Below are 17216 nucleotides of genomic sequence, written 5' to 3'. Positions count from 1 at the left end.
CCATTGTCAGCTCTCTCTGTGTTGTTATTTAAGATTTTTTTTTAAATTATTTATTTATTTTTATCTATTTTTTTTCCATTTTATTTATTTTTTTCAGCCTAACAGTATTCATTGTTTTTGCACAACACCCAGTGCTCCATGCAAAACGTGCCCTCCCTATTACCCACCACCTGTTCCCCCAACCTCCCACCCCTGACCCTTCAAAACCCTCAGGTTGTTTTTCAGAGTCCATAGTAAGATTTTTTCTTTTTAAAAAAGTACTCTTTACACCCCCCAATGTGGGGCTCGAACTCACAACCCTGAGATCAGGAGTTGCATGCTCCACTGACTGAGCCAGTCCGGTGCCCCTGTCCCATCATAATCTCTCCTAAATCTAAGGTTGATGGTAGCAAACCTATCAAAAGCAACACCTTCAAAATGCACACCAGTCCTAAAGCATGTTATTAAAGTCAACATCCGTGACACAGCTAGCTTAACAGTGTTATGAGCAATATTTAAAATGTTTACTGAGTTATGAATAATTTCTTTTAAGCTGATACAGTGTTTTACATTTAATTTTTAGAGGTCAATTTTTTTTGTTTTGTTTTGTTTTGTTTTTTTAAAGATTTTGTTTATTTGACAGAGATCACAAGTAGGCAGAGAGGCAGGCAGAGAGAGAGAAAGAGGGCGGAAGCAGGCTCCCTGCTGAGCAGAGAGCCCGATGTGGGACTCGATCCCAGGACCCTGAGATCATGACCTCAGCCGAAGGCAGAGGCTTAACCCACTGAGCCACCCAGGCACCCTAGAGGTCAAGTTTTAAAAAGGAAAGTACCTTTTATTATAAGCGGACAAGCATTTTTAGTAACTAGGACTTTTTGAGATTCTTTGTGGGTATCTAACAATAATTTACTTTTTTAGGGATGAAGTTAGTTCCTCAACAAATAAATATTTACTTTCTATGTTGTTGTAGGGCTAGTGTTTTTATAATTCCATCTTTAGCCACCCAAATCATATTTTAGAACAGGAAGCAAAAGTATCATTAAAATAAGAACTTTGCCAGGAGAAAAAGCCTTTGCATGCTATATTATTCTAGAATGGAACTAATTTTTTTAGAAGCAAAAATTATAACCATTCTCTAGGATCAAGACCACTGAAAACCCATTTTTAATTTGAAATAAAGGTGAAATGTACATTACTTTGAATTTTATGTCACTTAAGGACAGTGATGAGAAAATACACACTGAAAATGAAAATAAAAAAAAAACCCTTATACTTGACAGTATACTTTATACTTTCTTTCTACTTGAAGAGAACTACCCATATTTTCCTTTCAAAAAGGATGTTACCTATATTCACTTTCAAAGACAATTTCAAGATTTGTTAGTATCACTACTGCTTCTAGAACTAAGTCTTCTTGAAAATTTTGCCACAGAACAGTTAAAAAGGACTTTTTTTTTCCTTTTGGCAAATTTACCTCTGCAAGGTAAGTCACAAGACTGAACGTAGTATCTGAGAAGGAGTCATGCAGATATCTACATACGACGTTGATCCAGTTGGAACAGTCTCTGGAATAGGTATGCGCACTGTACAAGCTCATCATGTGAGCCAGGTTGACAAGCGCTGGGCATTTTTCTTCTGCACACACCTAAAAAAACCAAAGGAAATAATTTCACTCACCTAAAAGAAAGCCAATTCAAAGTTCAAACTTGATTTCGTACTAAACGTGTTTATTCAATAATTTAGAGGTAGATGTTGAAGCTTTAATGCATTTTATTTTAATACAGTAGAAAAGAGAGAAAAATAGCAAGAGGCATTCTTGAGAGAGTAACTTATGGGTAACATGGAAAGATGATTATGATGTCGAGAACTCCCATGGGGGTTCAATAGTAGGACTTCTGTTTTTGTCAGTCTGACGCTTGGTAAAGCTGCCTCTGGCAAAACCCATACGTGGTTTTGGAAATGCTACATATCATTAGCAGCTGTTTTGTAAAGAGTTTTGTTTTGTAAAATCCCTACGTGGTTGGTTCAGTGCACATTAACGCAACAGGCAGGCTCCACGGGGTTGAGTGACGCTGAGCCAGAGCAGAAAGGCTTTTGTCTCAAGCTCCCCTGGTTCTCTGAGTAGGACAGTCAACTGCAGAGGTGCTCACATGCGTGACCTATTCAAAGGACTTCCGTGGGGCTCTGATAAAACCCTGAGTTCTGCCTCTCCAGGCCATCCTGCAGGACCCCGTGCATCAGAGCCTGCAGGACGGACCCCAGATCGCTCTTGTGGAAATCTCTGCAAACTCTTAAGGTCCTTGGCCAGTAAGTTAAGGCCACCTCAAAATGTGCAGACTTCCTAGAGTTTGTCTGATCCAGTATTACAGAACCTCAATCAAGTACCCTTGACCCCTGAGCAACGGCGGGGGCTGGGGGCGGGTCCACTTATATGCAGATTCTTTTTGATAAATACAGGATAGGACTGTATGCGTATTTTCTCTTACGATTTTTGTAGTAACATTTTCCATGCTCTAGCTTATTTTATTGTAAGAATACAGTATATGATACAAGTAGTATACAAACTGTGTGTTAACTGACCTGTTTACATTATCAGTAGGACTTACAGTCAACAGGACATTAGCAATTACGTTTGGGGAGAGTAAAAAGTCTTATGCGATTTTCAGCAGTGCAGGGGGTTGGTGCGCCCCAACCACTGTGTTGTTCAAGGTCAACTGCAGAATATTACCTTTTTAAAATGTACTTTTCAACCTTCAGATGAACGTAACTATTACTTAGACTCATCATGTGGATGTTATCACTGGATAGGCCTGAAACAGGGAGGCATGCGAGACTGAGGACTACTAGCAGTATCTTGGAAGTTATTTTATAAGACTGTTAAAAGAAGCTAGTGTCGTGCATTACCCTTTTATCCATAAAACAGATGGGGTAGGAAGAAAAAAAAATTTTGTTGATGTTTATTTGTATTTCAAAATCTAATAGTCATACTATTTTTAAAAATCACATAATTTTCAAATTTCACAACTTATTATTTTTTTAGGAATCGTCTTACTATTTTAAAGTAAGTTCTTTAAAATATTAAAGCATTCTTTCCTGAAAAATAAGTCATTCTTAAAGAACTCTTCTGTCCTTAAAAAGTATTTTTTTAAAAGCAAGATTTTTTAAAAAACCTGTTGTTGAAGAGGAGGAAATTCTTAGGAATAGATGCTGTGTAATTGTAAAGACAATGGCTTAGATTTAATTTTGGAATTTCTGAGTGACCGGGTTAAAGTATGACCCCAGAAGAGTATGTCTTATAAGCAAACATTTTCAGCATACTATTTTTACTATAATGAATAGCTTAAAAGGACAATATTTGTCCTAAGTGTTGCCTCACTTTGAAGTTCTGTGCTCTCCACAGGCACAAACAGAACCAGGGATATTTGCATAATGAGGAAGCACATAATGGCAGAAAATGACTTTCAACAGTTTTAAGTGAGAGGATAATTAAGGAATCAATTTAATTCATATCCTGCAGGTTGCTGAAAGCAGACAGAGGGAACCTTTGTGTCCCACTCAACAGGAAGAAAACAGACTTAAAAACAATTTATGACTCATAGAAAGCCGTGTTTGGTTTCTTAAAAACAGAAAGGTATCTGGCGGTTTCCTGTGCTTTCACAGCCTTTGGGCCGGCCCAGGCTTTGGGCTCCTGGCTTGGGCCAGCATTCGGAAGGAGGGTCTCCAACAGTATCCCCTGCCATTCTAAAAGCTCCTACTTCCCTCATTAAAGGACTGGTGCTTTTATGTTTTGAAATCCCAAAGTAAGCCAATTTACTTTTTTCCCCTTTATATGTTCTTTCTTACCTCTCACCAAAAAAAAGGAGAACTTGTTTACAACATTCTTTTAATGACAGGTCATTAGAATATTAAAGTGAACAATATTTTAATAAAATTATTATTTTATATCACTTTCAGACCTCATTAATGCAAATACATGTTGTTGGGGTTTTTTTTAGGCAATCATTTTCAAAATTAAGATATGTTTCCACTAACTACAGTAATGGCTCTTCTTTTTAAATGCGTGCTTTTCAGACGGTTATGTTAAAGATCTCTCCATATCTAATTTATTAATTTAGCAATTTAATCAGAGAGGGATTCAACAGCATACTTAATAAATATTACCTTGTCATTTATTAACGAGTATCTCTCAAGGTAACAAAAAGGATTCTGTGTGTGAGGCTGTTAACGGGATTCACTGGGCCAGGGCAGCTCAGAAATGACTTTGCACTTGCCCGTGCTGGGATCCGGGCTCTGGAGAGGCAGGTGCTCTCTTTGGCTTTCTGCGTGCTTGCCCTTTCCATCTACTGTTGTGCTACTTGTTAAATGACCTGTAGCTATTTAAAGATTTGCTTATATAAAAAAGCTCATTCAGAGAATTTCACTTGTTTATTCCCTTTTGTTGCAAATTTCCCCTGCTTTAGCTAGATGACCTTCTTTCTACGGTTCTTCACTCATCTCCCCCAGTTCAGCTGATTTCTTATCATACATACAAGGCTTGTAAATTTAGAGAATACCTTCTCATAACTGCTTATATTTTCAGTCTGTAAAGCCCTTCTTCCAAGACTCAATAATTGACAGAAAAAAAAGGAAGAAGAAAGAAAATTAAGAATTAAGTTTAAGTAGAAGGCAAGGTTCTTTATTGTCCTTGAAATTATTAAAAAGTTAATAAAAATCATACTCTTCTTTAAAATTATGATTAAGAGCTCTAACATTTTCAAACAAATGTTAACGGATGATTTAAAAATTGGTACATTCCTGTTTCAGAAACCTTTGAAGGAAAGAAAATAAGGAACAGAATGAGGCCAGCAAAGAGAGGTGAAGAGAATGTTAAAAGGAAAAGGGCAAAAGTAAAGGGAGAGAGAACTTTTGGAGTCACAGAGTGTCTTATGCCCTCTTCTTCTCAGGGCCTTTGCACATGCAATTTGTCCTGCCTGGAAACCTAACCTCACTCTGCTCCTTGTTTCTCATCCAGGGATCTTATTTTGATTAATCCTATTCAGCCTTCAGGTAGGCAGACTTTTGCTCTCTGTGCCCCTGGAGACCTGTCCTTTCATTGCACACTTATCAGACACTAGGGGACTATTTACTTGCTTGCACCCCTACTCTAAGACCCACAGGGGCAAGTATTCGGTCTCCTTTGATTATTGCTGCATTTCTGGCACCCAACCCAGTGCTCAGCAAGTATCTGGTAAAACAAATGAATGAACTGGAGACTGACAGAAAGGCAGAAGATAAAAGTAGGGAAACGGAGCAGAAAAAGACTCGACTCAGAGGAGCATTACGCTAAACAAATAACTTTATTCACTGTGATTTGAAGAGTGGTAGCTTACATCATTACTGTAAAACGCCTTGAGATGCATGAAAAGAATAAAAATTTAGACGTGAAACTCACAGAGGAAGTGACAGTAGAAAGACTTCAGAGATTCCCCCCTTTAAGATAAACTCCAGAAAAATTTCCCTTTAGCGTTATCTGTCAGCATAACATTTGCTTACCTTTGCTATTCGACTAGCTGTTTCTTTGCAAAACTGAGTTGGGCTGTCAAAATGCTGGATTAAGTGAGGCAATAAGCAAAGGATGTTAAGAGGAAAGCCTATCAAAACAAAAAAAAAAAAGCAAACAATAACCAATTTTATTGCACATGACTTTAAAAACCAAAGGCATTTTCTTCATGGTTCACAGAAACCATTTTCTCTTTATTTCTTGGAACACCTGACCTTCTACAATCTTTTTTGGTTTTTTTGTTTTGCTTTTACCAAGGAACTGAAGCTATCTCACGTACTCAAACAAACAAGCAAACAAATCAACCCATGACTCTGTGTGGAAAAGCGGAAATTAGTGGACTTCAAAACACATTAGTTTACACGTCACTCCATTCAAAAGCAGAGAGCTGGTGCAACTCTATGAACATCACCTGACAGCTGGGAAGGATCCACCAGCGAGAGTTTGGAGACAGCGATGAGTTTACTGAGGAGGTTCACGGTCATCTCTTGCGTAGAGACTGAGGTAAAACCCTTAAGGAAGAGCTGCTGAAGGCCTGGAAAGTTATTCCATTTCAATTTGCTTTGTACGTTTTCGATCTTCTCTCGACTCTCCGATTTATCCAAAGGCAAGTGGATAAGCAGTTTGTTCAGAAGCCTGAGCGCTAGGAGGTACTCGTACTCATAATCGGATTCTAGTAACGATGCTGCTATCCAAAATATGGTGGCCATCAAGTTGGTAGGCTCAGTAGTGGACTGCACGTCATACATTCCCTTCTCTCTCAGAGAGGAGAGGCTTCTAGTCCTTGCTAAACTATTGCTATGGTTTATCCGTCCGTCCATTATATCCAGTGTGTTACTCCGCCGCCGGTCACCTCTTCGGTCACCGATGAAACTTAGTCTCAGAGAGTTACTTCTTGCATTGCTGTTGTATCCCAAGTAACTGCTACTATTAATGGGGCTTGTGCTTAGATTGAGCTGTCCAGTGCTTTTCCTGTTAGCTGCATACTTGTTTCCCAGTATAGGGTCATGGTATGAGGTTCTGGACCAAAAAATAAAAAGAAAGAAAAGATAAATAAATGCATGTATCATCACTTCTTGTGCTAGCTCAATTTTACTCTTGAAAACACTGAAAAAGCACTGTTAATCAGGAAATATTATGTTAGAGTATATCTGACTTCGCTTATTCAAATTTCGGTTCTTTCCGCCATATGAAAGCAAAATGTACAACAGTATCTTTCCTGCGGTGGCTGACTGTGTCCCGTGAGCTGGATGACGTTTGATTTGAAGTAAAAATTCTGCCACAATAATCACTGGCAACTTTCAGCTCTAGGATTTAGTTCAAAGCAGACCTCATTTGTCTTATCCCCAGACCTGATGGTTCCCAAGTCCTTATTTCTGTCAATGCACACTCTTTCCCCCAAAAAATCAAGCTCAAAAATTTATTTTTGATCTCTCCTTCTCCCTCACATCCAATTATCATTGATTTTATAAAAATAATGACAGAATGCTGCTTATAGGTGCCAGCAACATGCAAAGCACTAGGAATACTGAAGTCTGTTGGGAGACAGGGAGATGTAAACATTTATAGCTTGTTAATTACTGTTATCAAACTCTGAAGAAAACCCCAGGAGGATCCCCAAAATGGAATAATTCACATCGCCCTTGGGGAGTTCAAAATGCTTGGCTAGGTGGTGAGATGGGTCTTGAAGGGTAAGCCAATTTGGATTTGCGAGGAAGAGAAAGTGGGAGAGGACATTCTGTGGCTGCTGTGAGCCGGGACGGGGCTGGCCTGCTGTGTGCGGGGCAGTGGGACGTTGGGTGTGGCAGGAACGGAGCTGCGCGGTGATGCTGATGCCCCGTCGTGGCAAAAAGATCTCTGACTAGGACCTCAGAAGAACACCCCGCCACTTACAGCTCTGTAAGACTTTGCACACGGCCTCCCTGTCGGAGGCTCTCATTCCCACTGGTAATTCATCTGAGTTGTTTGGTATTCTCACCACCAATATAATAATAATATAATGTCACAGTCATGCACATATTTAGCTATTGGAGTTCTACCTACAAATCTACAGTTTGTCTGGCTTAAATTCTTACTGAGAAAGGGCAGAAAGAAGATCATAATGCTTCATGGTTTCAGCCAAAGTATCAATTGCAGATTCCAATGTGAGAAGAAGCTCAATCACAAATCCCTAGGGGGCGAAAAAAAGGGCAGATTTTCATTAATTATGCTCTGGAAGAAAAAATATTGTAACGGACTTCCCGATGAGATTTAGAATTAGAACAAACTCAACACTGATATTACAAAATGATTAAACTCTTGAGCAACATGATCTTGTTAACTGATGAAAACTCATCAAACTAATGGTTATAATGGCACAATTCACCCCAAATTGCTCAGGCCAAAAATAGGAGTCACTTTTGTTTCTTTCTCTCACATCTAAATTAAACCTATCAGCAAGTCATGAAAATGTTACTTATAAAATATATCCAAAATCCGACCCCCTCTCTATGCCTCCACAGCTTCCCTTAATCTAAACTGCCCCCATTTCAGTGTGGACTTTTGCAATAAGCACATTAGCCGAGTCCTACTGCCCTCCTAAGGACTTTACCTGGCCTCTGAAGTTTTCTAAATAGCAAATTATATCCATCACTTTCCTCTCAAAGCCTAGGAGTACTGTTTGCCATCAACTCAAACTAAAAGCCCACTCACAGCAGGGTCTACTAGACCTCACACAATCTGGCCCTGCCCATGTCAACTCCTGAAGCTAGACATACCCCATGCAATATGCTAGCCATACTGGTTTGCTTCATGATCTTCAAGGAAAGGCCTACTGCTTCTGCCTCAGGGCCTCTGCACTTGTTAGTCCTATTTCTCAGGCCTCAATTTAATTACACATGTGTTTAAAACTCACCTTCTCAGATGATCATATATACAAACAACTCCCTCTTTCCTGCCACTCTTTAACCTATTACTCTACCTTATTGTTTTCAAAGCATTAATTACTAAATAAAATCATGTTACATATTCTTGGTGGATTAGAGGCTTATTTTCCCAGCAGAATGTGAGCTCTAGAATGCCAGGAACTTTCCCTTGTTCACTACTGTATCCCCAGTATCTAGAACAGTGTTAATAAAAACTCTACTCTGTATAGGCGTAAGTTCTCAGTTGCATTATTTCACTTAATTTATCTTAAAAACTCAGCACTCTCCATTTAAATTTAATTTCCCATCTCTTTTACCTTGTGGTCATCACAAAATAATATCCAAGTGTACGTGTGTGTGTGTGTGTGTAAATTAAAAGCTTTCTCTAACAGGCACTAGATATTTGATTCAGTTAGTATGTTACTAAATATCATTGACAAAACTCTGTTTCATAATTCTTTGCCTGCTTGTGAGCATCTGACACGAATTCTACGTAACTGTCAGACCTGCTATGCTCTGTACTTGGCAAATGAGACCTTGACAGTGAGTAGAGCTCAATGGCGTGGAAAGAATTTAAAGCAATACCTGTGCATCTTCCCCTGGGTCCCCGACAGTTTCTACGAGTCTGGAGAGAACGTCAGAAAGTGTAGTTGCAGAAAGAGGCTGCTTTAGGGCCCTGAAAATCTGGAAGGATCTCCCGGCATAGTGTCGAGAAGAACAAGAAAGTGCTGTTTGCAGAGCAACTTCACTAAGGTGATGCTCCAAGTGCATTCCTTCTGAGAAGACAAAGGGTACCAGTGAGTGCTTCCCGCTGCTTGGAAGGCAGGGTTATCACCAGACATGAACCATTCTCAACCCAGTGCCCAGCACACCGCCTGGCAAACTGGGCAGGCACTCAGATTTTAGAAATCAGTGCCTTGTCTTTGCACTAAACTCATGTGCTTTTTAGAGGACTCTTCGCTCCCATCTCCAAGGCAGTGTTCTTGGAGAATAGGGTTTCTCAACCTCAGCGCTGCTGCCGTTTTGACCGCACAAGTCTTGGTTGTGAAGGTGGACCTGTGCGGCATACTTGTGTGGCAGTGGTTTAGCCTCTGCTCAGCTGGACACCAAGAGTGACCGGTGGTCCCTTGCCCCCTCCAGCCCCCCATTGTGACAAAAATGTCTACAGACATTGCCAGATGTCCGAGGGTCAACAATCACTCCTAGTTGAGAACCAGTGCTTTAAACAGATAGATTTTTACTCTGATTTTCAAATGTCAAGTTTAGATCATAGAAGCCTGTTACAGATTAAAATGGTATTTGAATTTGTCATCTCCGCGTATGTGCCCATCACGTAACTGTTTCCTAATACGTCACCACACTGTAACTTTGTCATCACATATGAAAAGAAGAACCCCAGAATGTCTCAAGTGACTTTCCTAGTTTTTAAGGAGTGACTAAGTTTTTCTCGAACCAAAACAAATCTGTTATCACAAATGAGTTCAAAAAGAAAATGAGTTAAAAAAGATGTCTAGGGGTGTCTGGGTGGTTCAGTTGATTAAGCATCCGCCTTCTGCTCCGGTCATGATCCAAGGGTCCTGGGATCTAGTCTCGAGCACCAGCCCCACCCCTGCCTCTGCCTTCCCCCCGCCCATGCTCCCTCTCGCTCTCTCTCAAACAGATGAAATCTTAAGGAAAAAAAAAAAAAGAAGAAGAAGAAAGAAAAACCCATCTAAAACTTTTTAATGCAGACATGTCAACTGTCAACTCTTTGCTAAGCAGTATCAGAAATTTTCACATCCCATTAAAATATCTCAATCAAAGTCAGCATCATCTGAAATATTTAATAGAAGATACCTGAACTTGACTGCTTAAAAACAGAAACCACATGTTTCAAAAATGTAGTTAACTGCTCAGCACTCTTTATGTTAGGATTCTTGGCAGAAACATCCTCATGGTTCCAAAGGGGCCCTCTTTTTCTGAAAACAGAGAACAGACATAATTCCCTTGGTTTTAAACTGGTATTAACAGTTTCACTCCTAGTCACCTAAAATGTGCTTTGCCACTAGAAAGGACAGCAGCGGAACAACTCAAATAGCAAGCACACAGTCCACTATTATTTATGTACTTGATGTGTAATGGTCTCTCTCAAGGTGAGGAAGATCCGGGTTACAAGAAATTTCAGCCTCCGTCATTACAGTTAAATTCTCCTGGAGATGGCAGGAAAAGATGACAAATTCTGCCAAGTGAGCAGAGTACTGGTTACTGTTTCTGTGTTACAGGTCACAACGTAATTTGGAGAGGCTACACTGTATTTAGATTGTAATGCAAAGAAAATAATTTACTAACTAAAAATATAGGTAATGTTTACGACGGATTGATTCTTTAAAATATCTTTGCATTCTCAAGGCTGCCACCTTGGTTAGTAAGGGTTAAACTCCTCATTACCTCAGGCCCAGAGGGCCCTGAAAACCTTAGGCGGTCACACAGCCACTAGTTTCCAAAACCTTTAATTGATCCTGTTCATTGCCATGAGACGGATTGTTCTCAATGTATTTAATTGTGCTTCCTACCCCCTTCCCGTCCAGCTCAAGGATATTCAATAATTTCTGTTTTCTGGAAAGAGGAGAGATCTGTAGCCTGTGGCCTAGGCCTCATGGCCCTCCAGTCTGAATTCTCCCGTGCCTACTGAGTTTTCTCATCTAGAAACATCTCCCTCAGCATTTCAGTCAGACTGGCTTACTCACCATTTCCAAACACATCTTATTTCTCATGCTCCTGGTGATTTTTCTCTTGCTGTCCCCATCTAGGTGTCTTTCCTACTTATGGTCATAAGTGAAAATCTGATGACTGGCAATGTAGCTAATGGACGTGGAATACGTATTCTGATAATACTATTCTCTTTGGCCACTTGGTACCCAGACACGATTAAGGTCCTCCTTAGGGAGAACTGTGTGAACACAAAAGAAGTCTTTGGAGGCATCAACTTTTCCTGTGTCACACGGTATACACCTGTGTATTCCAAATCAGTGGCCCGCCACCAGTGAAAAACAGGGTTCCCCGTAGCTGACAAATGCAAGAACGACTTAACACAGCCCAGTTGCCGGAATGGCGAGAGCTGTGACGTTACCTTGAGGTAATGAATTCCATGAGGGTTTTGACTTTTCCATCCTGCTCTACTGAGATGTCGACCTCATTGAGGATAGTGGTGTGCAGATGGGAAATGGCAGCACTGTTATTTCCTAGGCTGATACTAGAAGAGGTAGAACTTGAGCTAAGCCCTGAGTCAGTCATGGGGGAGGGCTGGTAATCAGGTATAAAGTCACTAACGCCCGCTGCAAAAGAAAAGATGGCGTGAATACCAGACAGGAAAGGATCTCACACACTATCTACAGTTAAACCCTCCTTCCTCACAGGTGATACGGGACCCATGTGGGAATCTTGGCACGCATTGGTGCAAATCAGCACTCCTCCCGTGCCAGCCTCACCAGCACCAAATTCCAAACATGAGTCTGGGGGCCAACATTGTTTTCCACAGCCTCCTATTAAAACTTAACTACCTGGATTGGGGCACCTGGGTGGCTCAGTGGGTTAAAGCCTCTGCCTTCCGCTCAGGTCATGATCCCAGGGTCCTGGGATGGAGCCTCACATCGGGCTCTCTGCTCAGAGGGGAGCCTGCTTCCCCCCTCTCTCTCTGCCTGCCTCTCTGCCTGCTTGTGATCTCTCTCTCTCTCTCTCTGTCAAAAAAATAGATAAAATCTTAAAAAACAAAAACTTAACTATCTGGATTTACTGTGAAGTCCTCTGCTGCCATCTGCTGAGAGAAGCTGAAAGTGGCACTTTCCCAATGTTCTGGCACGTTGTCTCAACATGTGTTGAGCCCAGTGTTTCCACAACATGAACTGATTTTTCTCAGGGAAAGGATTTGACACTTTCCACTTCATTTTACTTGAAGAAAGATAATTTTCAAAACTTTGTAATATTTATATTATGTCAATTATTAAATTCTTTTATAGGCTGTTACTAATGCTGATCTTCACAAGATGGCAAAAGGAGTCTTAAAAACAAACTATGGAATTTTAAATAAAGATGCTTCAACATAAAAGAGGCGTAAACTTTATTCTATTAATCTTTTAATCACATTTTAAAAGGTGAGATATTTCCTAACTGTTTCCTTACTAACTACATGGTTTTAAGTAAATAATAGGGTTTTAACCAAGTACTTTAACCCTGTATCTGATGTTATAGGACTAGTGAAAAAATGTAGTTTTATTTCATTTTTTAAAAACACTTTCTAGGGCGCCTGGGTGGCTCAATGGGTTAAGGCCTCTGTCTTCGGCTTAGGTCATGATCCTAGGGTCCTGGAATTGAATCCCACATTGGGCTCTCTGCTCAGCGGGGAGCCTGCTTCCTCCTCTCTCTCTCTGCCTGCCTCTCTGCCTACTTGTGATCTCTGTCAAATAAATAAATAAAATCTTAAAAAAAAAAAAAACACTTTCTAGATCATCTATTATTAACCTGATGATGCAGACAAATGTAGTAAGTTACGGCTATCAGAAAGAAGAAAATATAACTTGCAAAGTAAAAAAAACGCATATTAACAATGAAATAACTTTTATATTAAAGTCAATAATTTGGACCTCATTATTCAAAATGTGTAACTTGGAACTTACTAGACTTAAAAATGCATTAACATTTTAAATACAGTAAATATAGGGGCACCTGGGCAGCTCAGTCAGTTAAGTGTCTGACTCTTGGCTTCAGCTCAACTCATGATCTCAGGGTCATGAGATCGAGCCCTGCACTGGGCTCCGTGCTCACAGGGGAATCTGCTTGAGATTCTCTTTCCCTCTCCCTCTCACTCTCAAATAAATAAATCTTTTTAAAAATACATACATACATACATACATATAGTAAATATAATCAAGTTAATAAAAAACTTTAAATGTCTTCCTCTGTCCATGTTTCAGATCTTGAGAGTACGAGGAAACTAATACAAGTTCAATGTCTTCTCCATAACTGTGCTCAATCAGCTAAGCACTCGTTCACTGATCTTCAACTTGTACGTTGAGAACTTAAAATTTTTATGACGAAGACCCTTAAAAGGCGAAACACTCAAAGAAATAAGCATGGAGTACATGCTTATTTCTTTTACTAGTGAATAAATAATGTAAATGGTCCTTAAACTAATAAAACTACACTTAAAAAAATGTACTTCAACTTTGATTTCGTTGACTTTCTTCACCGCAGACTTGAAATTAACGAAGCGCGATTCCACTGTCAATCAAACCGGGCATTGGGAGCAAATACCTGTGAAAGTGTAATCGGAGTGTGCAATCTGTTTGACGGTAAGCACCCTGGGCTCATTAAACTCCTTGTTCCTGAGAAGGACAGAAGCAACAGTGCGGATGTTACTGCTGGATCCCATTACTATTAGTAAGTGCAGAAGCAGGCGTTTACAATGCTCATACACCTCAGGGTGGCAGTGGTCAAACCCTAGAAAGGACAGGAGAAAATCATCATCAATAAAGAGAAATAATGACTACTCTTGCTTCCAAACACATATTTTAAAGAAAAGCCGACATTACAGAACATGTTTTGTAGAAGACACAAAAATAGTTATTGGTCTGGAATTTTTATCATTGTCTTAGAGCAGCAGGGAGAATCAAGACAAGTTTTCAACGCATATTCTGACTAAAATTTAGCAATCTATTAGGGATTATTATTATTCTGGGGGTGCCTGGGTGGTTCATTCAGCTAAATGCCCGACTTTTATTTTGGGCTCAGGTCATGGTCTCAGGGTTGTGAGATCGAGTCCCACATCAGGCTCTATGCTGGGCGTGGAGCCTGATTGGGAGTCTCTCTTCCTCCTTCTCCCTTTGCCCTTCTCCAACCCCCCTTCTCTTCCTCTCTTAAAAGAAAAAGAAAAAATTACTGTTACATAACACTTTATGTAAATGAATTTCATAAAGGCTAGATTTTTTGTGCCTAGCATATAACGGAAAGCCAGTAGATGTTTGATTATCCAAGAAATGAAAACATATATAAGTGTGCATATCAGGAAAACTGTGGAGAAGATGGCTACCTTGACCTGCTTCAGGAAGTTAATTCTATGAGCATGAAAAGGACTGCGGATGGGATGGACCCCATGTGTCTGTGACCGAGGGCCCAGTGGAGTTTCAATAATTAGGCTGTCCAAAATCCCATTCTTTTGGGAAACACTTAGAACCCATTTGAATTTTCCATTTACACTGGAAGTTTCCAGTTCCAGAGGTAAATTAACTTTACTCTTGCTATAGCTCCCGAATTTTTCCTGCTAGAGGGTGTGTTTGTGAGAGGTGGTGGGGGGGCGCAGGACAGGAGTGGGAATGAGGACAGAAGACCTATTTGTGGTTAAGAGAGAGGTGAGGACTAAGTCCCTACTGGGCCATGAGAATCACTATAAAACACATCATGGAAATGATATACAACAGAACGATAGCAGAAACACCAAAAAACCAGACTGTCTCTACATTATTGCAGAAATATAATGTGACATTGAGTTGGAAGCAGTATTTATTACCTAGAAAAATTGCATGAAGAAGAAGATGGAGGTAGCTTCCCCATTCCACCTTCACGCTGTGATCAATGATCAGATCCGTCAAAAGGATCACGGCTATGTTACACCTGTGACAAATGAGAGTGCTATTAATGTTCTATCCGAGTCAACTTGGAGAAAATCTTACGCCAGTTACTTGAAGACTTTTTAAATAATGTATTTTACGGAAAAATACAACTTCTCAAGAAAAAAAGATGAAAAGAAATATAGCTGAAGAAACCATTAAGTGATAGTTTTAGAATCAAATATTACCTGCTAAGGGCTCCCCAAAGTCAAGGGCCATAATTTCTTCATCGTCAACCCTGACACCTAGCACACTGCTTGCCACATAGTAGGTGTTCAGTACGTGTCTGATATACATTAATAAATTTTGAGAGAATGCGGTAACTGTTCTATTGTGATTTCACTAGGTAGAACTCAGTTTTAACACAATTCAAAGTAACAGTGCCTAGTGCCATAGAATATTTTTCAGATGTAGTAACTGGGTCCCAGAAAGGTCAAGTAACTATGCCAGACACCCAGAAAAGCAGCTGCAGAAGTAGATTTAATAATATTAATTGTAAACAGAATTCTGAGTCTGTAGATTTCTTGAACTCTAAACACATGGATCTCATTTGTTGCAGTATCAAAAGAAAGAAATTGCTCTTATGCCGTGTTGTCAGATAGCAAAAAGAAAGCTGAAAGTGTTAAGCAGCGATTTGGCTCATATGAAATAGGAATGACGCTGTGGTCCACCTGTGAAGAGGTAATCCAGGTGATGACGTTTCAGGCAAGTAATCCACCAGTGGTGACCAGCAGCCTCCAGCTGGTGGGAAGGGTAGTGGCTCTCCTTGATTATGCTCCATCACTTTCAGTCGCCAATTAGAATAAAGTGGCATTGAATCACCTATCAAAATAAAATGATCTCATTTTCTACACCATCTATTTTCTGCCAACATAAGCAAACTCTAGTAAGACACCATCTATTCATAGCATTGGAAAGTGATAAGAAAATAACTTCCCACTCTTTTTTGACATAGGTTTGCTAGGAAGACCTGAGCACAACTATTGTCAAGTTAAGCAAATCAGAGACAGAAAGAACTATCAGTTTAGGTTCCATCGTTTACAGCAAAGCAAAACGACATTCGCACTCTGTTAGACTCCATAATTGATGTCCAAGCCATGAACCCCATCAGAGGTGAAGCTGCCTTGTAGCAAGGGCCTTCTGGTAAGTTACTCCGTTCTAAATTTCCTGAGATAGGGCCAACACAAACCCATGTTAAAAGGAAATCTGCTTTACCGCAGTGGGGCTGTAGGGTGCAGTGAAAAAATGACATCAGGAAATGTGAATTCTGTGTGACATGGGTAAGTCACTTAACCTCTCTGGACCTCAGTTCCATCATGTGCAAAGTGAGGAGATTGGACCAGATCATCTTCAGGGTCCCTTCCCAGCCTGAAGGCTGGTGCCTCTATTCCACTCTCCCCCAATGTTAAGAGGGAGACTTGGGTGGACATGCACTTTGCAACTGCAAGGGTGAATTTTCCAGTAAAATGTGAATCCACAGAGATACAGCAAACCTGGTAGAAAAAGCAGGCTGTAGCCAGTGTCTACGGTGCTTCCCGAGAACCAATTCTTATGTTCCTTTTGATTTATCTATAAGGGAACCTGTGCTTTGAAAACAAATTTCCCCCATTCGTGCTGCTGCTTAAAATCAGGACATTTCGGATTATGTTGGAACACCATCAGTGGCACTTAAATACTCCTCTTAAAAACGATTTATCAGAAAAATAGATTCACGGGCATCAACATAATAATACACCTCGCCATTATAGTCATAAAAAACATGTGGAATTTATTACTTTTTTCTTCTTCATAAGATCCTCCCGAGCTGCTACTGTATCGAGACTCTAGTCTGTGATGCTGACGATTCAAGTGACTGCTCAGTCCACTGTAGATGTCAAGGTGAGCATAGCTATGGGAATGATCGTGGCAGTTAGTCACAGTTCACGGTAAAATGGTATTTGTACTTTCACTTTCTATGTTTAAAATAGAACACAGTATGTAAAATACTGACAAAAGCTTCCTATGATATATCCTAATTTCCACCGTATAGTTCAAAAGTTTAAGCTTTTTTAAAATTATTTTTTAAAATATTTTATTTAAAAATAAATATTTAAGTTTAAGCTTTTTTAAAATTATTTTTTTTAAATATTTTATTTATTTGCCGGCACGCGCGCG

The 17216-nt window shown here is 39.9% G+C and overlaps 1 protein-coding gene across 13 annotated transcripts in view; it reads right to left on the bottom strand.

The window, feature by feature from the left end:
* FRYL (FRY like transcription coactivator) overlaps window positions 1-17216 on the bottom strand; it is a 259514-nt gene that overhangs the window by 40336 nt on the left and 201962 nt on the right. For all 13 annotated transcript variants that reach the window (XR_006816034.1, XM_045986638.1, XM_045986649.1 and 10 more), the window contains 11 exons: window positions 16838-16950; window positions 15734-15884; window positions 14963-15066; window positions 13711-13896; window positions 11531-11735; window positions 10258-10379; window positions 9007-9197; window positions 7594-7688; window positions 5931-6538; window positions 5512-5609; window positions 1454-1624 (listed from right to left, as the gene is read on the bottom strand). Coding sequence is in view for 12 of the 13 variants with exons in the window: in XM_045986638.1 (XP_045842594.1) it covers window positions 1454-1624; window positions 5512-5609; window positions 5931-6538; window positions 7594-7688; window positions 9007-9197; window positions 10258-10379; window positions 11531-11735; window positions 13711-13896; window positions 14963-15066; window positions 15734-15884; window positions 16838-16950 (2044 nt within the window). In the remaining variant the exon portion in view is untranslated. The remainder of the gene's footprint in view (window positions 1-1453; window positions 1625-5511; window positions 5610-5930; window positions 6539-7593; window positions 7689-9006; window positions 9198-10257; window positions 10380-11530; window positions 11736-13710; window positions 13897-14962; window positions 15067-15733; window positions 15885-16837; window positions 16951-17216) is intronic.

The sequence above is a fragment of the Meles meles genome, chromosome 2 (genome assembly GCF_922984935.1).
Source record: "Meles meles chromosome 2, mMelMel3.1 paternal haplotype, whole genome shotgun sequence".
Taxonomy (NCBI): domain Eukaryota; kingdom Metazoa; phylum Chordata; class Mammalia; order Carnivora; family Mustelidae; genus Meles; species Meles meles.
Note: the sequence above shows the minus strand (reverse complement) of the source record. Positions and strands in the feature narration are given on the sequence as shown.